Here is a 23,804-nt window from a genome sequence, read left to right on the forward strand (position 1 = left end):
CTCTCTCTGCTATGTTCAAGGAGAAGCCTGAAGACCAGCAACTGGTCAAAGACAATTTCTTTCCAGGACCAATCAAGATCTTAGGCTAAGACCTTTTTCCCTGGAACATAGGGGGCTAATGGGGGGGGGGCTAATGGGGGGGGGGCAAATGATAAAGATTAATAAAATGAGAGGTGTAAGTGGCTAAATAGACATGTGTAACCTCTAAAACTACAGCGCTGTTCAATTACACCCAATTGACTTACAATCCTGGTATTTTTTTTTAAGGTGGGAGAAAACCAGACCACCCAGAGGAAATGCATGCAGATCACGGGGAGAAGGTAAAAACTCTTTACGGACAGCGCCAGATTCAAACCCCCTTCGCTGGCGCTGCAACAGCAATGCACTTACCACTATACTAACTGTATCGTCCAGTACTGTAAAACTCCATTACCATGATAAGCTGGGATGTTTCACACCAAGAGTTAGTGTCATTATTAAAGACTGAAAAGAGCTTTATTTTTCTAGGGGTTAGTGAATCATTGTAAATCTTCACCCTCGAAAGCTGAGCAGATACAAGACAGAGATTGATAGAACTTTGGATATTAAGGAAATCAAAGGATAAGGGGTTAGCACAGGATCTGGGTGCTGAGGTAAGAGATCAAACTAGATCTCACCAAATGGTGGATCAGACATCAGGGATCTAAATGCCACAGTTGTGTCTGTGTTCCTATGCTCTGTAGCTGAATACTAATGTCTCATGTTGTAGGCCACACATGTCAAACTCTGGCCCGCGGATTATATTTGGCCCGCAAGATCATTTCAAAAATGTATTAGAGGTGGCCCGCTGGCCGCCGCGCCAGTATAGCGCATGCACAGCTAATACTATAAATCCCAGAATGCATTGGCGTCAGCCCGCTAATCGCCCCCACCTCCTCTGTTTACGTTGCAGGGTCTCACCGTGGACTCTGGTTTTGGGGCCTGGCCGGTGTCAGGGGAAGCCAAGGCCACTTCCCAGTGCCCGGAACCGGAGGCCTCAGGCCTGACCTCGCTAGGACCGTTGCCCACTCCCCCTCCCTGCTGCAGGCCGACCCGCGACTCACGGTGATGGGGCCGCTGATCCGCCGAGATGCCGCCCTGCAGCGAGAGCCGATGCCCCCGCACTGTCGTTGTCCAACCCGATCGCCCGCAAACCCCCGCCCTCCCGCACACAGGCCTGAGTAAGTATTATGAACTTTAATCTCAGGATAAAACGATCTTCCAATAGCTTCATGTCACAGTGATAAATATATTCCTGGTTAAAAATGGTCCTGCACCTGGATACAAGCTCATTAGGCATAAAACTTGAAAAGTGTGTCAATCAAAGGATATTTGTACCAATGGAAAAAGGGCATGGACCCTGCTAGAGTTCATGCCCACAATCAGTCACCCATTTGATTGTTTCAGGAATCATGTTATTCTCCCACATTCTCAATAGCCCTCAGATTTTACTATTCGACAGCACACTAGCAACATTTGACAAATCCTCTATAGAGAAATATTATTTATTGAATATTTTATTTCTCATTTGTTAATGCTTCTGGAAAGAGTTTAACCAAAACTATTATTAAACATTTATTTTAATAAGAAAAAGTTTAACATTACATATGTTGAAAGAAGAGAAAACATGCAGATGTTGTTGAAAATTTTCAATAAATATTTAGTTCGGCCCTCGACTTAGTCCAAGTTTTTAATTTTGGCCCTCCGTGAATTTGAGTTTGACACCCCTGTTGTAGGCCAACAGAATTGGTTCAGATAAATTAGCTTTGCACATAAATGTGGCTTAGAAGAGATAAAACATCCACAGGGATACTGAAGCTGCCACTGGTTCTTCAATTTTTCTGCAATACAATGAGAATCAAAGGTGGGCTAAGAATGTGGGATCCTTGGGCACCAAGGGCATCTACGGCACTGCAAACCCTCATTGCAATAGAGAAATTACTCTCCAGTTGCTCACCTCAAAAGCCTGTGAGACAATCTGCTCGAGTAATTGACGTTTTCGAGGATTGGTTCCTCTGAAGTCCATGATCAGAAAATGTGTACTGTCATCAGCTTGTGCTTATGCATACATTTAATGATGGTAAGCAAAATCAAATGCCTGCATCCTTGTCAGAGAGAAGTATTTTTAAATGTCTGACTATCATGTTGCCATGTCTGAAGTAATTTTAAATCAGTCCCAGTATCATAGCCTTTATTGAGGTGGAGGGGAACCGTGTTCTTAACTATATTGCCCTCCTCTTTTATTTCCTCATTTAATTTTCATTATGAGAAGAAATACATCACAAAAATTAGAATGAAGGTCATCAGGGGTCAAGATGTGACTTCCAAGCTGCTGTAAGGCCTGAATGACAGTCCCACCTGCATCTGGCAAGAAGTAGGGAAGGATACAAAGTGGGTGGGTGTCTGATAAGGAAGGTCATGGGTTCGAGGTTTGGTGAAGAAAGTAAACACACGTTTGAATATGGGAGTGTTCAAGTCTGGGACTTGTATATTATCTTTCACAACTTTTTTTTTTCACCATGGTCAGTTAAGGAGATTTGATTTACAGAAATAGGACGAAGTGTTTCAGATAAATGGCAAATGAAGTAGACTCTGGAAGAACACTCATATTTTAGATTTTATGAGAGCATTTATAGATAGACCTGATTTTAGAGTCATAGAGGTTACAGCATAGAAACAGGCCCATCAGCCCATCTTGCCTTTGTGATCAACTTAGTCCCATTTTCTTGCATTTGGCCCATATTCCCTCTAAATCCTAATATCTTTAAATGTTTCAGTTGTCACTTCCTCTGACGGCTCTTTGCATTTATCCAGCATGAAGCTAATAGAAAATGACTATTTACCTTATCTGTGCTCTCTATCTATCCGCAATCAGTATTCTCCTTTCCAAATGCATGTAGATCCCCTCCCGTAGCTTACTCATGTCTGAAATTAAGCTGGCCGACCTGTAGTTCCCTGGTTTGCTCTTGTTCCCTTTCTGAAATAGAGACAAATCATTTGCCACCTTCCAGTCTTTCAGCACCTCACTCTTGGCTATCAATGATGCCAATATCTCTATCAGACCCCCTGCAGTTCATTATCCTGCTTCCCACAAAGTCCTAGGTTACATTTGATCAGGTTCCTGTAATTTATCTATATGTGTCTTTAAGGCTTCTAGCACTTCTTCTGTAATCTGGACCCCTTTAAGACATCATTATTTACTTCCTGTCAATCCCCAGCATTCATGTCTTTCTCCACGGCAAATAGAGATGAGAAATATTTGTTCAGGACCTCATCCATCTTTAGCTGATTTTTAAGAGGACTTATTTTCTCCCTAGTTATCGCCTTGAATATACTTATAGAACCTCTATGGATTCCCCTTGAGCCATCCCCTATAAACAAATTCCTATATCCTTTATACTCTTCTAGGGATTATCTTGATCCCACCTGTCCATATCTAATAAATGCCTCCGTTTTCTTAACCAGAGCCTCAATATCTCTATGCAAAGTTCCATAATATTGGCAGCCTTGCCCTTCACTCAAGCAGAAACTTTGTCCCTAAATTCTCACCCTAAAATCTCAAGAAGAGATTGGGCTCATTGTTATTGGGTCTGGAGCATAAGAACATTTTAATTGGGATTGGATGCAGAGAGGTACCTGGAACTAGGAGGCATAATTCCCCAATTCAGGCAGAAATAGAGAGGGATTTCATCTCTGATAGGGTTGTGAATTGAGGGTATTCTCTACCCAAAAAGTGGTAGAGACAGTGTCATTGAATATATTCAGAATGAAAAGGGAAGACATTTAAACAACAAGGGCATCAAAGGGTATGGAAAGTTTGGGAAAGTGGTGATGAGGCCAAAAGCAGATCAGCTAAAATCTCACTGAACAGGATCCAAATGCTGTACTGTTTCCTCCAACTCATTTCATTTATTCATTTATTCTTCAGGAAGTGAACACATGCATTGGAGACAATATAGAGAAGGTTCACTTGGTTGTCTCATACCATAAAACTTAGTCTTGCCAAAATTTAGGACATGTGGGCATATCCTATCTTTTACCATGACAATTTAAAAATAGTTGGAGGTGTAGTCAATCATTCCAAAATGCTCCCTGAACCAATACCTCAGTCACTTGACCTTTCTTATTTCGCAAGAGGAGGTCTGGTATTGCAACTCTCTAATAGAATTTTGTTTAAGCAGACTTGGACACTTTTTTAAATAAATTCTGCCCTGTCCACGTCCTTTGCACTGTTAGATACCCAGATAATATGAGGGAAACTGAAATCACTTATCAGTACAAATGTATGATTCATACAGCTGTTTGCCATCTCTCTACATATTTGTTCCTTTAATTCAGTGGTTCTTAATCTTTTTTTTTCCACCCACATACCACCTTACGGAATCCCTTACTAATCTCAGAGCACCTATGGAATAGGGAATACTTAAAAGTGGTATGTGAGTGGAAAGAAAAAAGTTGAGGACCACTGCTCTAATCCTTGGCAACTATTGGGGATCCAGAACACAACCCCATCAAAGTGATCATCACCTTATCTCTGTTCCACCCATATAGTCTGATTTCCATATCTATTTGGCAAACTCTGTTAGAGTTTAAGTCTCATTGTGTTCACTTCCTATCTTTCTAAACCAGTGGTTTTCAAACTGCCCCTTTAAACTCACATTTGACCTTAAGCAATCCCTATGCCATAAATGCTCTGTGAATAGTAAGAAATTACTTAAGGTGTATGCGAGTGGAAAGAAAAAGGTTTGAAAGCCACTGATTTAATCATACTTAATTGACTCGTTATGTGCACAATTTCATAACTCCAAAGGAAATGGGCCAAAGAATTTTTCTCATGCAAAATGCTCCAGTAACAGTTGGGTCCAGGCTAGTGGTTCTCAACCTTCCCCTCCCACTGACATACCACCTTAAGCAATCCCTTACCAATCACAGCACTTAAGGCAATAGGATTGCTTAGCATGGTATGTGAGTTTGGGGTCAGTTTGAAACCTACTGTTCTAAACTCAGGAGAATCTAGGCCCAGTCTGCTTAATTTCTTCTCTCAGGAAAAACCCACCATCCTAGAAATTAATCTGGTGACTTTTCCCTGCCTTCTTACCATTGTGTATATGCAACCTGGTGTCAGGAGACCAGTTGTCTCAATTCATATTCAAAAGAATCTCAATGATCTTATTGAATAGTGGAGAAAGTTTGAAGAATTGTAGCAAGCAACAAAAATCTTGACAGCTTTCAGGCATGACCTGATAAGTGACAAATAACATTTGCACCTCAAATATGCCAGGTGTTAACCATCTCCGATAATGTTACTTTAAAAAGGGATAAGATGTTATTGTTACATGACACAGAAAAAGCTAATGGAATTTTGGCCTTCACTGTGAGGGGAATGGAGCACGGAAGTTTCGATGCAACCTTGCAGGATGCTGACAAGACTGCATCTTGAGTATAATGTTTGACTCATTATTTCAGGAAGTGAACACATGCATTGGAGACAATATAGAGAAGGTTCACTTGGTCAATTTCTGGGATTAAATACTTGACGCAAGAAGAGATTGGGCTCATTGTTATTGGGTATGGAGCATAAGAACATTTTAATTGGGATTGGATGCAGAGAGGTATCTGGAACTAGAAGGCATAATTCCCCAATTCAGGCAGAAATAGAGAGGGATTTCATCTCTGATAGGGTTGTGAATTGAGGGTATTCTCTACCCAAAAAGTGGTAGAGACAGTGTCATTGAATATATTCAGAATGAAAAGGGAAGACATTTAAACAACAAGGGCATCAAAGGGTATGGAAAGTTTGGGAAAGTGGTGATGAGGCCAAAAGCAGATCAGCTACAATCTCACTGAACAGGATCCAAATGCTGTACTGTTTCCTCCAACTCATTTCATTTATTCTTAATCCCTTAACCTTGATATTCAACAGCATTACATTTTAAAATTTTCAAGATTTTAATGAGATAGATAGTAGAAGCTCATTCTGGCCATTTAAATCTGTCACCCAATTACACTCAAATAACCTGCCAACCCCAGTTTTGGCGGGTGGGGAGAAACCCATGCAGGCCAAGAGAAAAATGAACAAACTACTCCACCACATATATCTGCAGTGGGTGATTTATTTTATGACACTCCAAAGGCCTTTCAATAAGACACAAGTGAGAATTGTGACCAAATACTCTCTACTTGCCTCAAAAGCTCCAACAAATTTCAAAAAACTCAACACCATCAAGCACAAAGGAGCCTGTTTGACAGGCATGTACCCACTCTAAATTTTAGTTCCCTCCACTACAATATACACTGCAGTTACCCACCTTGGCTACTCCACCATGGCCTTCCAAGCCCACAGCCTTAAGAACATCACCACCTGCATCTTACTCTCAAGGTCACTCATCAGTGTGATTTGGAAATATATCACTAGTTCTTCAGCATCATACTGTTCTAGATCCTGGACCTTCTTCACCAAGACCATTGTAGATGTACATTCACTGGAAGATATGCAACTGGACAAAAAGGTGGCTGCCCACCACTTTCTCAAAGTCTGGGTAATAAATGTTGGCCTCGTCAAATATCCAAATACAAAAAAAAATTAAAAAAGACTCCTGCTTGGGATTTTATAATTTGCCAGTTTGTGCCATAAATCAGCAAGCTCCAGTTTTCCACAGCTGCACCTTCAACGCAGATATGCAGAACAGGCTGGAGGTCAAATGAAGGCATATCTGACCATTTTCTTTATTCCTGAACTTACCATCGAGTGTGGGGTGTTGAGCAGAGGAGTTGACTACACGTTCCGGAAACTTTTACTGCTGTATTTAGCTGTCCCATTCACCTGAATAGGCTTGCAATAAAGGTGAGTTGGTGAGAAGATCAGTTTCTTTCTTCATTTAAATATTTTATAATTTACCTTGGTTAAATCTGATGTTTTGAAGTGAGATTAGCTTTTAGCAATTGAAATTTTCTATTATTCCAACCATGACCACTGACAGATAGGAAAAGGGATGAGGTCCCAAAGAGGGAAGAAAAGGAATTAGGAAGGAAGCTAAAAAGCAGAACTCAAGGATGGTACTCCTTTGATTGCTGAATATGCCATCCACCAGTGAGGTCAGGAATAGGAAGTTATGGCAGATGAATGATGGCTGAAGAGCTAGTAGAGGGGGCAGGGGTTAAAATTTGTGGATCATTGGGATCTCTTCTGGGGAAGGTATGGCCTATACAAAGAGGACAGGTTGCATCTGAATAGGTGGGGGGGGGGTAATGTCATGGTGGGCAGAGCTGTTGTGGAGGGTTAAAACTAGTTTAGCAGTGGGATAGGAACCAGAGAGGCCAGTGAATAGAGCAAATGGAGGAAAGGTTAATGTCAAGTGTTGTAAGTTTGTGACCAAGGACAGGCAGTAGAGGAAGCATAAATGTAGTCTGAGAGTTTGAAAAGTGCTTATTTCAATGGAAGAAGTATAAGGAATAATGGAGATTAACTTAGAGCATGGATCAGTATGTGGAATTACAATGCTGGACAGAATTGGCTGATGCAGGTACTGGGTTTAGATGTTTTAAAAGGGATAGGCTTAGATGTAAAAGAGGGGAGGAGTCTCATTACTAAAAAGGGATATTATCACAGCTACAGAAAGGGAAGAGGTTGTGGAGAGTTTTTCTACTGAGCTGCTATGTGTAGAAGTCAGAAACAGGAAGGAAGCAATCACTGTATTGGGAGTAGTCTGTAGGTCCCCAAATAGCCTCTCGGGTCACTGAGGAACAGATTAATAAGCAGAGTTTGGAAAAAGTGCAAAAATAACAGGGTTGTTGTTGTGGGAGACTTCAACTTCCCAAATATTGATTGGCACCTCCTTACTGCAAGAGAGATACATGGGACAGAATTTGTCAGGTGCATCCAAGGATTCCTGACAAAGTACTGGGTAATGAATCTGGTCAGGTGACAGACATCTCAGAGTGGGAGCATTTTTGTGAAAGTGAGCAGAACTTCCTGACCTTTGACTTAGCTATGGACAAGGATAAAAGCAGACAAAATGGTAAAGTGTTTAATTGGAGAAGTGGTAATTATAATGGGATTAGGAAGAAACTAAAGAGAGCAAATTGAGAACAGATGTTCTCGGGGTAAAGCACAGAAGAAATATGGAAGATGTTTAGGATGTGCAGGTTACTGGATAGGCTTGATCCACTGAGATGGGGAAATGTGGTTGACAAAACAGGTAAGGCAACTAGTTAAGAGGAAGCATGAATAAGATTCAGGAAGAAAAAGGCAAGAAGGGCTCATGAGAATTACATATTAGCTAGGAAGGTATAAGAAAGGACTTAGGAGAGCTAGATGGGAGCTCGAGGAGACCTTGGCAAATAGGATTAAGGAAAATCTGAAGACATTCTATGTATACATGAAGAACAGAAGCATAATGCAAGTGAAGGTAGGACCGCTTAAGAATAAAAGAGGCAACACATGCCTGGAGGCAGAGGAGGTAGGGGAGGACCAAAATCAGTGTTCATCAGAGAGCGGGACCTTGATTAAGGTGAATCCAAACAAAACAACTTATGAGCTGTACCATGTTGAGGTTAAGAAAGAGGAAGGGCTGGATCTTCTTTAAAACTTTAGGGTTGATAAGTCCCTGGGACCAGACGAGATATACCCCAGGTTACTAGAGGAAGTGAAAGAAGATATTGCTAGGGTGTTGATGATAATCTTTGCATCCTCCTTTCCCACAGGGGGAGGTACTGGAGGATTAGAAAATGGCAAATGTTTTCCCTTTGCTTAAAAAAAAGGGAGAATCCTGGGAATTATAGACCTGCGAATCTTGTATCAGTGGTGGGCAAACGATTGGAGAGGATTCTTAGAGACAGGATTTACAGGCATTTAGAGAAGTATAGTCTTCTCAGAGATAGTTAGCATGGTTTTGTGAGGGGGAGGTCTTGCCTCATGAGTCTAATTGAGGTGTTTGGGGAGGTAACAAAAGAAATTAATGAAGGTTGGGCAGTAGATGTAATATATATGGACTTTAGTAAGGGGTTTTCCAAGGTCTCTCATGAGGAATGAGATCCATGGAACTTTGGCCGTGTGGATTCAGAATTGGCTTGCCTGCAGAAAGCAGAGTGTAGAAATGGATGGAATACATTTTACCTGGAGGTCAATGGTTAGTGGAGTTCCACAGGGATCTGTTCTGGAATCCTGTTGTGATTTTTATAAATGACTTGGAAGAAGTAGAGGGATGGGTCAGTAAGTTTGCATATGACACAATGGTTGGAAGTGTTGTGGATGGCGTAGGTTATAACAGAATATAGACAGGATGCAGAATTGAGTGGAAAAGTGGCAGAAGGAGTTCAATCTGGATAAGTGTGTGGAGATGCATTTTGGAAGGTCAAACTTGAAGGCAGAGTTCATGGTTAATGGCAGGATTCTTAACAGTGTGTAAGAACAAAGGGGCTTTGGGGTCCAAATCCATAGATCTCTCAAGACTGTCATGGAAGTTGATAGGGTAGTTAAGAAGGCTTATGGTACGATGGCATTTATTTGTCAGGGGATTGAGTTTGAGTCAAGAGATAATTTTGCAGCTTTATAAAGAAAAAATGGCAATGCTGCAGGAACTACTGTAATGGCAGCACTGCCGCTGGTGCGGACCCACAGAGAGTTGGGAGCAAAGTTTCAGTTTGACTGTTGTCAGCCCTATAAAGGCTTTAAATGGCCTGTTAAAGGAGCCACGGTGGTTTATTTTAAAATCACACAACCGCAGGGTCTGGCCCAAAATGGCAGCATCCATGATTTGCAGTGGCCACGAGTGGCTGCAGACTTTGGGGAAGTCTGGTGTGGGTTTTTCGACTAGTAGGGCACCAGTAAACAGGGATACAACACCCCCGCCCCCCCCCCCCCCCCGCCTCCCCTGTTTGAGAAGGAGAAGCAGAGGAGACAACCCACGGGACAGTAACCACAGCAGCGAACCAGTGAGTGGCTTTGCAGCTGAAGAATACACAGGAGGCGGGATATTGGTGACTTGAGGTGAGATGCGCATGTAGGATGTGGGCTGCTGGTGACTGTAGTCGAAAAACCCACACCAGACTGCAAACTGCTGGAAACTGGTTGAAGAGATACCAGGTGTCGGAACCAGGATACGAGAGGGTGCTGTAAACTTTCTGATCGTGTCAGAGGTGTGCATCTTTGGATTTGGACTGAAAGCTATGTGGCTGCAGGAGCACTGGAGGCAAAGCCATGAACACTAGTGGGATTCGCTTCTGCTTATCTTTGATAATAGCAAATAGACGAAGGAAAATTTTGTGTAATATATCATTTTATTACAGGACAATAATAATATTGAATCTTGAAAACTCTAGTCACATAACACAGAATACTGTGTTCAGTTCTGGTCACCTCAATACAGGAAGGATGTGGAAGCTATGGAGAGGATGCAGAGGAGATTTACCAGGATGGTGCCTGGATTGGAGAATGTGTCTTATGAGGCAAGGTTAGCAGAACAAGGGCTTTTCTCTTATGAGTGAAGAGAATGAGGGATAGACAGCCAGCACCCTTTTTCACCCCCACAGAGGACATCTGTACAAAGTGTGGTGAGGAGAGTTTAGGGAAGCTGTCAGGAGTAAGGTGTTTTAATTTTTATTTTACACAAAGAGTACTGAGTACCTGGAATGCATTGCCATGAATAATAATAATAATAATAATGGCTGGCACAATAGTGACATATACAAGATTCTTTATAAAAAATATCTATTTTACTATTTCAGGGGTCTCAGATCAGAGATGTTTTAAAACAGTGACAGGAGCTGTGCCTTCATTGTGCCTTGCAGAAGGGGTATGCAGTGATTCTGCCTGTGCTTTGTAACCTGTGAGGCTCATACAAGGCAACCTTAAGGTGCAGGATGGATTTATAGAGATTTTGACTTGCAGCTTATTTGATCTGCTTTTTAAAACCAACTCTGTTTTAGGAATAAATTGACATTTTTGCTGTACAAATTATGTCGTGAATCAATAATTCCATCCCATCTCCCACATTGGATATACTAACATCAGATCAGCCATTGATTTTAAAGAAATACTGCATCAGGAAGCTGCAAAACCTTCAATTATATCCCAGCTGCAAAGCTGGTCTTGGCCTTCTGCAATACACAAATGTGCTGGAAGAACTTAGCAGGTCATGTAGCCTCTTACATAATATAAAAAGTAAACAACATTTTGGGCCTGAGCCCTCCATCAAGGTATGAGCAAAATCAGGCAGTCACCTGCATAAAAGTGTGGAGACTGTGAGGAGGTGGGGAGGGAGAAAAACACCTTTTTATTCAAATGCCGGTCTGTTTTTGCTTATACCTTGACAAAGGACTCAGGCCCAAAATGTTAGTTACCCATTACTTCCTGTAGAAGTTGTGTGACCTGCAGAGTTTTTCCAGCCCTTTGGTGTGTTGTGCTCAACCCCAGCATCATCAGACTTTTGTGCTTAACTTTGGTTTTACCTCCTGCTAAGCTGTTCCACTATAACTGCAACTCTGGCACCTCCGTGATTGTGTAGAAAATTTCCAAGAAAATGGAAAGATTGGAAATTGTACATATTTATTGCATGTGTAATAAATGGTCAGACTCTTCATCACTTGCAGAATCAAAACTACCCATCCAATGTCAAAGGTACAGAATTAAATTAGTGAACACAAAGAACAAAACATATACAAAAGACAGGATGTGCCTGATTAATTTAATTACTTGAGCAAGTCACGTAGAATTAAAAAAAACACAATGGTTGTTGCATATATGAATTTTCTGAAGGTCTACAATTGGATTTCTGTAGAAGGTGAAGCAACCGGACACAAAGTAAAATGTAACTGGTTAGAGGTAGCTTAGAATTACAGTTTTTTTTTCAGATTTGGTGGGCAAGTGGGGTCAGTTGTATGTGAAATCCATGGGTATTCATTTTTATCATAGGATTGCATAATAACATTGAAGAATAATAATAACCTTACCCTACAGTACCAATTTTGAGGGTATACTGATGTTCATTAGAAAATATGGAGAGACAAATTTATTCACTATGTACAACCGCTGCAATCATGTCTGCCTGTCCCGCATCGGACTTGTCAGCCACAAACGAGCCTGCAGCTGACGTGGACTTTTTACCCCCTCCATAAATCTTCGTCCGCGAAGCCAAGCCAAAGAAAAAGACAATGGCTATTCTAACATGCCAATGTATCATTTTTGCCATTAATCTATTTTGCACCCATTAAACACAAAATACAATATATGATGAATCCAAAGCCTTATTGAAAAAGATCTATTTTTAAAAAAATATTTAAGGAATGCTTAATAACATTTGTGCTTTAATGAGCAATCTTGGAAAGAACAACAAACATATTGATCCAGCCTTTCACTTAGACGTCAAGAGTAACCAGAGGAATCACAGTGATGTATTACAGAACGCTGAAAATTAGAGAAGGAACAGTTCCACCTGAACATTACTCCAACAAAGTATATAAAATACATAGTCAAAATCAAAACAATGAAGCGATATCTTGTTCAATACTCTGTACATTTTAGTTTGATAGATCACCTTCAACCAATGTATCGAAAGAAACTTTCCTGGTAGGTTGTGCAGATTATCAAGATTCTCCACATTCTGGTTTTAGATTGCAGTATGCTGGGAAATAGGAATTAAAAATAGGAAAAACAAAGAACAAAAGAAACATTGAATGATTCCATCCACCAAGTGGTTAAAGATCAAGATCAGGTTGAGACACGTCACCCAAAGGCACCTTCTGGAAGATTCTGGTAGTTAACGGGAGTGCAAATCTTGTACTTGCATTAAGTATACACAATTTCTGCATATGTTTGGTCTCTCAAGAGATGGCATCCATGATCTAGCACTGTGCTTGGGAACAAGAAGAATACAAGCAGAGTAGCACAAAGCTATCCAAAAGAAGCACTGCATATAGAAATCTTTGGGCATGCAAGCTTGGAACTTTCTGAAACCGAATTAGCTGTAAAGCTAACAGGAAAAAGAAAGTAGTAATATTTAAAATTAAGAAAACTCTTGTATAGGAAGCTGAGAGTGATTGTGCAGTGCTTCGAACAGTGGTTCTTAGTTTGACATAACCGTGTTTTACATTTTTTTTTGTGCCTTGTTCTCGTTTCATATAAGACTCGTCCACAAAATCAAAAATCTCTCTCACATTGTGATTTATCTCATCTGATGTTTCTTCTTGCTTTTGCTGCAATAATTTCTGTCGCTCTCTTTTCTCAGTCATTTCAATTTGTGCAAAAATATTTGGAAGGTTGTTTGAAACTTTAACACCGTCACCTTTTCCTTTCTTTATTTTTTTTGTCTTGCTTTGTTCAAATGAGATGGAAAAAAATCTTTCTATGGCCTCCTCCGTCTTCCTTTTGTCTGATTGCTTCAAAAGGCGCTCGGCAGTCTTTCGGAAGTTATCAGTGTTCAAGACTCGAGCCAAGATCTGCTTTTCCAACTGCTGAAAAACTAGCTTTGCATGTTGAAGATTTTTCTCAACAGCATTCACATAGTCTTGTGTCTCCTGCACTGAAACATCCCTGATTGCAGAAGCCTTATCAAAAACAATTTTCTCGTGGTCAGCTAGTACTATAGCAAAAAGTGGTTTGACAGCAGTCTGCCTAGTCAAGAGGTAAACTGTATAGGTTTTTTCATTTGTTGTTAAAAATATATCAACTCGATCCAAATCTCCTCGAATGCTGAACCTCTGAATCTCCACTGAAGGCCCAAAGAAGATATAGGCTGTTCTAGTTACCGGGTACCTCAGTGTGGTTGTAACATTCACATAATGTGTTCCATTGTAAGGATATCCACGAGGGTATGCCTTGAATGCCACTGTGCCTTTCTCACTTTTGCCTTTATCATCCATCCAGAACATTGTATATTGACCATCTTTTTGTTGAACAAATGCTCCATTCACACCATCTTTGGAGATTTCCTCAAAGGCCACATCTGTATTATGGAAATATGCACTCACTTTCTCCAGTGGGCTATTTTCTTCCAAATGAATTTGATCCACTAATAGTAAAAGCTGGGGTTCTAGGAGGAGGAGATTCCTTTGTGAACTCTTCAGTTTCAGGCTAGGATTGTAAGCACCCACTGCCTCGCCTCGGATAAAGACCACACCATTCTGCTCTAAAGCTGCAATGACTTGGCCACGACAATCCCCAGAAATACCATGTTTATACTTCAACCACTTGGAGTTGCATGCTTCTGTAATCTGACCTTCCCAATGCTTGAAACATGTCTCTGATGTGGCAGGAGAGAACATTAAAGCATTATTAAGGAAGGTGTACTTTGGGCCATACAAGGCCTCTGTGATGAAAGGCATGCCATTAGGCGCGAACGTGAAAGAGTTTTGATCAGGATGTTCATGCCCGGCATTAAAATTTGTCCATCCACGAATCCACTGTGAATATTTCTTCTCATGAACAATATTGTAAATTGCACGGCCTCCCAGTTTACCTGATTTGAAGGATAGGAAGGGTCGGTTAACTCCTGCTGGTAAAGCACCTCCATATGTCACGACTCCCCAGTCTTCAAAATAATGCAGTTTTGGTAACCCATAATCAGCAGGTGGGACTGGAGTTAAGGAGCTGTCATACCTGAAAACAATTAAAGCATTAGAAAGTGGATAAATCCTGCAATGAAACTAGTTCTCAAATCTGGTCAAAATAAAAATCAGAATTCGGGTACAATGCAACTTTAGAACTGCTGATTTTTAAAATCAGTACAATAGAATTGGTTAATAACCATTGGATTGTAAGTGTTTCTTAGTCCATTCTTTTTTAAACAGATTTTAATATTTTCTTTAGAAGTATTTTTGGTCAATTCACCAGAGTGATCTTGGCACAAGGAAATAAATGCACTTCAGGTTAGTAACTCAATATCTTGTTAAGTATTTTCTTTTTTTTTAAATTTATTTATAGTATCTCCATACATTCATTTCAAATTGACAGTATAATATTACATAATAGATACTAAATAATTTTCAAATTTTCACCCCCCCCCCCCCCCTACCTCCCCTAACCGCTTAGGAAACCACCTTGTGGTGGTTAATTCCCAAAAACCCAAATGGGTGTGGTATAAACCACAAGTGGCATACGACTTTCGAGAGCAGAAGTACCACTCCCCCCCCCCCCCCCACCCCCAGGCAGACAAAATACACGTATAAACCGAAAAATCATCATTTCTTATATCCATAAAACCCCGGTCCATCAATTTAACCAATCTTATTCATAAACTCTTTTTTTTGAAAATCCAAACTTGATATTAAATTTTGCACCATTTCCACCCTCCCAACACTGAGTTAAACATTGTTTACAATCAATAAAAGTTTTTTTTTTTTTTTTCTTCAAATCTTCCTGAATTTCATCCACTGAATTAAAACACCTCTGAACATCCCAGTTCAACACCGAATCTTCCATTCTTCTCAGTCTCAAGTTGAATTTGTAGCTTACTTTCAAAAAAAGTTTTTTTTTCAAATCTTTTAAAATTTTCTTGAACATAATTCCTTCGGTCTTGATCTTCTAAAGCATCAATGTTATTCATAAGTTCTTTCTTCTGTGTTTCCCAATTTAATACCAAATTTTCCACTTTGTCAATCTTCTCAATGTTAAGTTGAAATTATTGTTTATTTTCAAGAAAAACTTATTCAAAATTTTTAAATCTTCTTGGACATTGCTCCTTCGACTTTAATTTTATAAATCATCAATCTTGTTCATAGTTTCTTTCTACTGAATTTCCAAATTTAATAATAAAGTTTCCGTTTTTTCCAATTTTCTCAACATTAAACTGATCTTGTTGTTTAATTTAAAAAAAACCTTTTCAAAACTATTAAAATCTGTTTGCAATGTATGCATACTCACAGATAATAAATTCACTCTTCCAATATTCCATCCAAAAAAAAATAACTGATAAACCTTATTGCAGGTCAAGGAGTTCCATATATATGTTTATCTTCAGAAAATATTTCAAATATTTCAAATCAATATTTGTCGCCATCTTTCAAAAAGGAGTCCGAAATCAAATTTAATAAGTTCTGTTCTTGAGAAAATTCCAGCACCAACTCCGGCTCTGTCTGGGCAAATAGGTCAAATTTCTTCCAAAGTCAAAGAATGTAATTTTGTTCTGTATTTATAGATAATAAATTCATCCTTCCGATATTCCATCCAAAAAAAATCACTAATAAACTTTAATGTTATCTGGATTTTTAAAACTCACGGGCAACCAATGCCAATTACTGCAATTTATCTTCATAAAACATTTCAAATCAATATTCATCACCATCTTTCAGAGGGGTGTCCAAGGCCAGCTTATCCGACAGTCCAATTAATGAGCTCCGTTCTTAAGAAAATTCCAGCCTTGACTCCGTGGTTCTGTCTGGGCAAGTAGGCCGAGTTTCTTCCAAAGTCGGAGAGTGTAGTTTTGTTCTGTATTTGAACTCTATTTTCCTTAATCTTTGTTGCCATTTTAAACATCTTTCAGAGGGGTGTCCAAGGCCAGCTTATCTGACAATCCAATTAATGAGCTCCGTTCTTAAGAAAATTCCAGCCTTGACTCCGTGGTTCTGTCTGGGCAAGTAGGCCGAGTTTCTTCCAAAGTCGGAGAGTGTAGTTTTGTTCTGTATTTGAACTCTATTTTCCTTAATTTTTGTTGCCATTTTAAACTAAAAACAATTGACAAACAAAACAAAGACTTTTAACAGAAAATAAATATTCTTAAAACGGGTATTTATATAACTGCCTGGGGGAGACCGGGAATGCACGTCCGCTCCCTATGCCATCTTGCCACGCCCCCCTTGTTAAGTATTTTCTGATGAAAAGTCGAACAGATGAGTAAAATTCTCTATTTAAAAAGTTGCCTCAGCTCTAACTACATGTCACTTAGTACCCAGTGTGTATGGCATTCAGTTCTCACACCAGCTGTATTGCAAGATCAGTAAAGACTTCCAGTCTTTGACAGAGTTGGATCATTTCATCCTGACTTATGAAGCCCATTAAAATACATTTTGAAAAATTGTTATGAAGTTCATGTAAAATAGCTGTGGCTATTTTGATGTCCAAAATAATGATAAACTGTCACCAGATATAAAAGAATGCAAAGAGTTAATGCTGTAACTTTAAAAAAAAAGCATGCTATATACTACTGAACTAAAAACTTTCCAATTCATTTCAATTTATTAGGAACAATAAGTTTGGATGGTTTAGTAAAACTATTCCTCAACATCAATTCTTATCAGCAAGAACTACATGCCTCATAACATTGTCATATGTGTACATGTTGCATTTATACCATGCTTAGTCACTGACATAGAAACATAGAAAACCTACAGTGCAATACAGGCCCTTCGGTCCATGGAGTTGTGCCGAACATGTCCATACCTTAGAAAGTACTGGGCTTACTGTAAGGTAAAACATCATGAGATGGGAATGTGTAGGGAGTTACCCTGTACAGGGCAGTAACAAGAAGGGGAGGTGTCCTTGTACTCCTGTTAGGTAAAACATCATGAGATGGGACCGGAGAAGGAGTCACCCAGTACTAAGGAGTAACAGAATGCATCCTTGTACTTACAAGATAAGAGAGACATTGATGGATTGAGAGGCAGGAAGCTAGCAGGGAAAGGATAGCAACAGTTTTAGTCATTGGACAAGTAATGATATGATGATGTTCTAAGCATGTATCCAAGGGTATAAAAAATCACCATTTTGCTGATAACGGCAGAATGCATTCTCCGACTAACTTGTTAGTCGCAAGTGTTACAATCCGGTAATAAAGAACAAAGAACCCTGATTTCGACTCAGCCTGGTGTTTGTCTCACTCATTCATGAACAAAGCAGACCTAACATTACCCATAGCCCTCTATTTTTCTAAGCTCCATGTACCTATCAAAAATTCTCTTAAAAGACCCCATCATATCCGCCTCCACTACCATTGCCGGCAGCTCATTCCACACACTCACCACTCTCGGCATTAAAAAAATCTACCACTGACATACCCTCTATACCTACTCCCCAGCTCCTTAAACCTGTGTCCTCTTGTGGCACCATTCAGCCCTGGGGGAAAAAAAACTTAAACTATCCACACGATCAGTGCCTCTCTTCATCTTATACATATGGTGGAATAAAATCTTACTGTGCACAAATGTAAGTGAAGTAAAGTGGTAATGCTCTCATCTATTACAGTTGGAACAAAGCCAGGGAAAGCTATAAATTGTGATTCATTGCTCGCATGTCAAAACAAATAATTTTGATGATAAAGTCCAAAGTTCACTGGAATTAATTAGAAAGGGTCAAAAAAAAATGTATGTTATCTTGCACAAATTAGTCAATTATTTTAAAAATATTGGCCCGGAAAATTATTATGGAAAAAAACTAGCAGTTCTGCTCTTAATTAGCAGCATTCCTCAGTATTGCCAAACAGCTAGGTAAACTCCTTTGATCATGTCCCTGGCCAAGCTTACTGACCAATGCACTCATCAGAATGTCTAACTATAGAATTCCATCTGGTTGAAATTTCCCAGAATGCAGTTTAGCACAAGCCACATGAACTCATTGATGTGACCAAGCTTGGAGGCAAAGGAGATGACAAACAAATAGAAGTTTTAGTCTTTTTTTTTAAATCACAGGCCATTTATTTAATTTTTTTTGTATTTCCTTAAAAATGTTCCCATTGATTTTTAAAATTTATTTTTAAAGTTTCTCAACTCATTTAATTTTAATAGCATCAGGCATAAACCTCAATAGATGTGCCAAATGACAAGCATGAGCAGGCTGTCTGGGGTGTTGATGACTTTCAGAGGGATTTTGGAAGCCTTGCTTCTCCCCTATATTGTTTGAAACCCTAGTCTCAAGCAGGGCCTCATCATCAAACTCAGAGGTCTCAGAAATGATCCTCTGCACCTTTATTAGGTGAATTCAGGAGCTGCTTATTGCCAGCAGCAATATCCTGCCATTGTGGGGCAAACAAATTACTTACATATGGACAGTACAATTGAGTTTTTATTTCTGATTTTGTTTTTTATTTTAAAAAAAATCAACCCTGGTACAATATAAATCAATGGCTGCTAAATTCCACTCCATTCCTGAAATGTGGTTTCATTAAAGATCTGGGATGAATTTCTGTGCATGTCTGTCTTGTAAAATCCTCTCTTTGGCTTGGCTTCGCGGACGAAGATTTATGGAGGGGGTAAAAGTCCACGTCAGCTGCAGGCTCGTTTGTGGCTGACAAGTCCGATGCGGGACAGGCAGACACGGTTGCAGCGGCTGCAGGGGAAAATTGGTTGGTTGGGGTTGGGTGTTGGGTTTTTCCTCCTTTGCCTTTTGTCAGTGAGGTGGGCTCTGCGGTCTTCTTCAAAGGAAGTTGCTGCCCGCCAAACTGTGAGGCGCCAAGATGCACGGTTTGAGGCGATATCAGCCCACTGGCGGTGGTCAATGTGGCAGGCACCAAGAGATTTCTTTAGGCAGTCCTTGTACCTTTTCTTTGGTGCACCTCTGTCATGGTGGCCAGTGGAGAGCTCGCCATATAACACGATCTTGGATTTCCAATATAGTACAAATTAATTATGACTGCTAGATTTATTAACTGTGCATGATGCAGTGAGAGGTTTAGAAAATTGCCACTCTGTAATGTATGCATAATCCTTCATGGCCTAAATTTCTACCCTGACAAATTGGAGGGGCTGTCATTCATTTTACTGAAAGCTGAGATGTATACTTTTTATGGACATTACATCAAAAGATCATGGATAGGATAGGAAAATTAGTTAAGGTTGAGTATTAGTCAGGATTTTGTTGAAGAGTGAAGAAGATTTGGGTGGCTTAATAGGAGTTCTGCTTCTGTTCTTTATTATATATAATGCACAATTCCATTAGGCACAGTTCATAGCCATAAACCAATAAAAATAAAAGTGGCTGTGTGGTCGATGTATAAGAACATAAATCAAGGTATATCAGTTAACCTACAAATGACTAACAACTATATTCCTTTCTCACAATACTCCAGATAAAGTCATCTAGTTGTACAGCCCAGAAACAGACCATTTAGTCCACTACATGCATGCTGACCTCTTCAACCATCTACCCTAATCCCATTTGCTTGCATGAGGAATATATTTCACGCATTGTCTATTTAAGTGTCTGTCTAAATACTTCTGAAACTTAGTAATGGCATCTGACCCCATCACCTCCTCTGACAGCATGTTCTACATATCAACAATTTTCTGTGGAATAAACAACTTGCTCCTCTGATCCCCAATTTTTATTCACTTGTTCAATTACCATACATTCCAACGAATAAGTCAGCCAGCATACGTTGACCCCTTTTTCAGCCTAATTTGAAGGGTTTTATAGAATATTCGGCGTAAAAGATGACACCCATTCTCTGACACCCATTCTCTGCCTGCCTGAGGTGACCCATTGACTGGCATATAAGTCGACCCCAAAGCTTGTGATGCCTGAGATGGGCCAATGACTGGTGTATACGTCGACCCCACTCCCCACCCCCAACCATTGATCGCATGAATTGATCTGCTGGACGTTGGCTGGAAGTGATGCTATCATGGAGGATCCATCAACACTGCAGCACATGACGAAAATATGAAGCGAGCTTTATGTTGAAAGTGATAGAAATGGCCAAGAAAACCAACAACTGGGCTGCTGAAAGAAGATTTGTCTGAAAAGTTGATAAGAGATTGGAGGAAGAAAGATGAGACTTTCAGAAAAATACCAAAAATGCAATGTCCTTTGAGAAAAGGAATCACTCGTTGGCGAGAGTTGGAAAATCACATTGCAGAAAGGGTATGTGAACAGAGGCAAGGTTGCTACATAGTCACCTGAAATATGTCATAGAGCACCATGTCAAACTCTGGCCCGCGGGCCAAATTTGGCCCGCGATATAATTATATTTGGCCCGCAAGATCATTTCAAAAGAGGTGGCCTGCCCTGCAGCGAGAGCCGATGCTGTTTTTTGGTAATATCACCCCCACCATCCTCCCCCTTCATTGCACATCCTTCCCCATTGTAACACGAGAAATTGTAACACGAGAAGTCTGTCGATGTCATCAGCCGGCAAGCCAGTTGGAAGGCTCCCCGCACATCCAGTCACTTCTCCCACCTGTCGAGCGGTTTGGCGGATTGGCGAGCGCCTGTGATTTCCTGTCGGCACGACGGGCATGGCAGGCTGCGCACGGCCCCCGGGCAGCGCGAGCCCCGCACGACTGGCACCGGACGGACCTTCCACAGCGCGAGCGCACTTCTCCCGGTCGCCACGGCCTTCAGCGCTTGCACCCACGCGGACCCCAGGGACGGCTGGTTCAGCCCTGCACGTGAAGAGAGAGATGGTGGCTGTCCGCAAAGGCTGATTGGCAGCACACTGGGCCTGAGTGGGTGGGTAAGCAGGGGTGGGCAGAGGGTGTAGGTGAGGAGTAATGGACAGGGGAAGTTATGGTGGTGCGAGGGGCAGTTAGAGGGAGGGATGAGTAGAAGGAGTGGTGGATAGGGAAGAGGTAAAAGGGGAGGGGCAGGGCGAGTAGGGGAGGGGTGATTAGAGGGTGAGAGACGGGTAGAGGGAGGAACAGGTTGAGGGGAGAGGCAGTAGAGGGTCGTGTATAGGATGGGGTGGGTAGAGGCAGAGCGAGTGGAGTGAGAGGTGAGTAGAGGTTGGGTAAAGGCCTGGTCAGGTAGAGGTATGGTGGGTTGAGGGTGAATAGAGGCCTAGAGCCTGAGGAGTGAGCAGGAATGCTGAGTCCTGATGCAGGCCAAAATGGACACAGCCTGTGAATGCTGACTACATCTCCACAGGCCAAATATGTTTCCCTCAGGTCAAGCAAAGGGTGAACTTGAGCTACCTACTCCTGACCTGTAACATTATCCTCCTAAAGTTATATCCTAAAGTTTAGCATTATATATGTTGAAAGAAGAGAAAACATGCAGATGTTGTTGAAAAATTTCAATAAGTATTTAGTTCGGCCCTCGACTTAGTCCAAGTTTTTAATTTTGGCCCTCCGTGAATTTGAGTTTGACACCCCTGTCATAGAGTATATAGAAATATTTTTGGGAGATAAATTGGGAAAGCTTAGAGTATAAATACTTTAAAACAGATCTTATTTGAAATACTGGAGACTTCATGTCCACAGTGACTTTACAGAAACTTTTAAGAAGGCCTATGGAGACTTCACAAGTAAGTGTTAATTTGACTGATGTTGTGGAATAAATGGACTATTGTCTTTTAAAGCAACAGAGGAGACATAATGGCTTCTCATACCTTTTTGCAGGAGCTTTGAAGACTGCTGATGGGTTCTTGTTTACCCAAAAGCAACAAACGAAAGAGCAGGCGGGTGCCTTATTATCTACAAAAAGACTTGTTGTTGTAAGAGGGCCATGTGGTTTTGCAAGCAGAGAGAGTCAAACAGGCTGTCTCAGTTTCAGAGAGAGTGTATGAGAGAGAGAGAGAGAGAGAGACAGACAGACAGACAGACAGACAGACAGACAGACAGACAGACAGACAGACAGACAGACAGACAGACAGACAGACAGACAGACAGACAGAGTCAGCAGTGTCAAGCAGCAGAAGTTGCTGGAACTGAAAGAAACCCCAGTTTGGAAGATGGCCTTGTCAGGTCTTGTGGTTCCTGCAAGAGGAGAGAACTGGCTGTATAATGTTTCACTTGGAATAAGGGAAACAGAAAGTAACTCTGTGGTGACCTGAAAGAAAGAGGTTATCATCTGGAGAACCCTGATGGGGCAAGTTTCTTTGGCAAGACACTGAAGTGACTGATTAAATAGCAATCAGTTAAGGGGGTAAAGTGAACAACAAATCTCTCTCTGAAAACTGACAAGAACCTTCCTGAGTGGTAACCATCTACCTTTCAAGCACCAAAGCCTGGTGTACTTTTTACATGTTAAATTCTGTGCACAGAATAAGAATTGCCTGCAACCAGTGAACTTGGAGGAATGAGAAGTGAGATTGGACTATGAACCAAATAACGTTTCTGAACTTATATGCACAATATTCACACGTGCGCTTAGAATTATAAGGGGGCTAAGTTAGGTTAAGTAAGCTAATATGAGATAAGTTAAAGTTTGTTTCTATTTTCATGTTTAAAGATAATTAAAAGCACTTTTTTTGTTTAAGTAACTATTTGTCTTGGTGAATATCTATTGCTGCTGGATTTTGAGGTCCTTTGAGCTCGTAACAAATAAAATAAGAACATTTTCACTGCAGTGGGCCAAGTCACACCCAGACCTTAGTGATGATTTTGAGGCTACAGTCGGCTGGTGCAATTGTTTTAAGAACAGGACAAATCTGGTATTGCTTCAAAAAAACAAAAATTGCCCAGAAATAACCAAAAGATCTTGATCATAAAGTTGTACGTTTTCGCCAGTTTATTATACGGAGCCGGCAGAAACACCAGTTTGTATTGGCAAATATCAGAAACCTGGACAACACCCCGATGAATTTACACATGATAGGCAACAGAACAGTGGAATGAATGGAAAGGTGTTAAAATTGTGCAAACCATAGGTAGGTAAAGGTCATGAAAGGATCAGGTTTACCATAGTGGTATCATGCATTGTAGGACAAAATTAAGACCCATGGTATTCTTCAAACGCAAAATTAAACTGAAAATGAAATTCCCTGCAGGTATTTTTGTACATTTTCATGAAAAAGGATGGATGGATGAAAATGGTGTAAATCTATGGACAGACAATATGTGAAACAGGCAGCCAAGCAGTTTACGCAAAGATCGGAGTTTGCTGGTCTGGGATAGTTGCGTAGCCACTGAACCGAGAACACTAA

At 40.6% G+C, this 23,804-nt stretch overlaps 1 protein-coding gene across 3 annotated transcripts in view; it reads right to left on the minus strand.

The window, feature by feature from the left end:
• Positions 1-11,546: 11,546 nt before the first annotated feature.
• The window catches only part of dse (dermatan sulfate epimerase), an 89,747-nt gene continuing 77,489 nt past the window's right edge, over positions 11,547-23,804 (minus strand). For all 3 annotated transcript variants that reach the window (XM_069886812.1, XM_069886810.1, XM_069886811.1), the window contains one exon: positions 11,547-14,611. In XM_069886812.1, the coding sequence (XP_069742913.1) occupies positions 12,859-14,611 (1,753 nt within the window). In that variant the 3' untranslated portion in view covers positions 11,547-12,858. The remainder of the gene's footprint in view (positions 14,612-23,804) is intronic.

This window comes from Narcine bancroftii, chromosome 6 (assembly GCF_036971445.1).
Source record: "Narcine bancroftii isolate sNarBan1 chromosome 6, sNarBan1.hap1, whole genome shotgun sequence".
NCBI lineage: Eukaryota > Metazoa > Chordata > Chondrichthyes > Torpediniformes > Narcinidae > Narcine > Narcine bancroftii.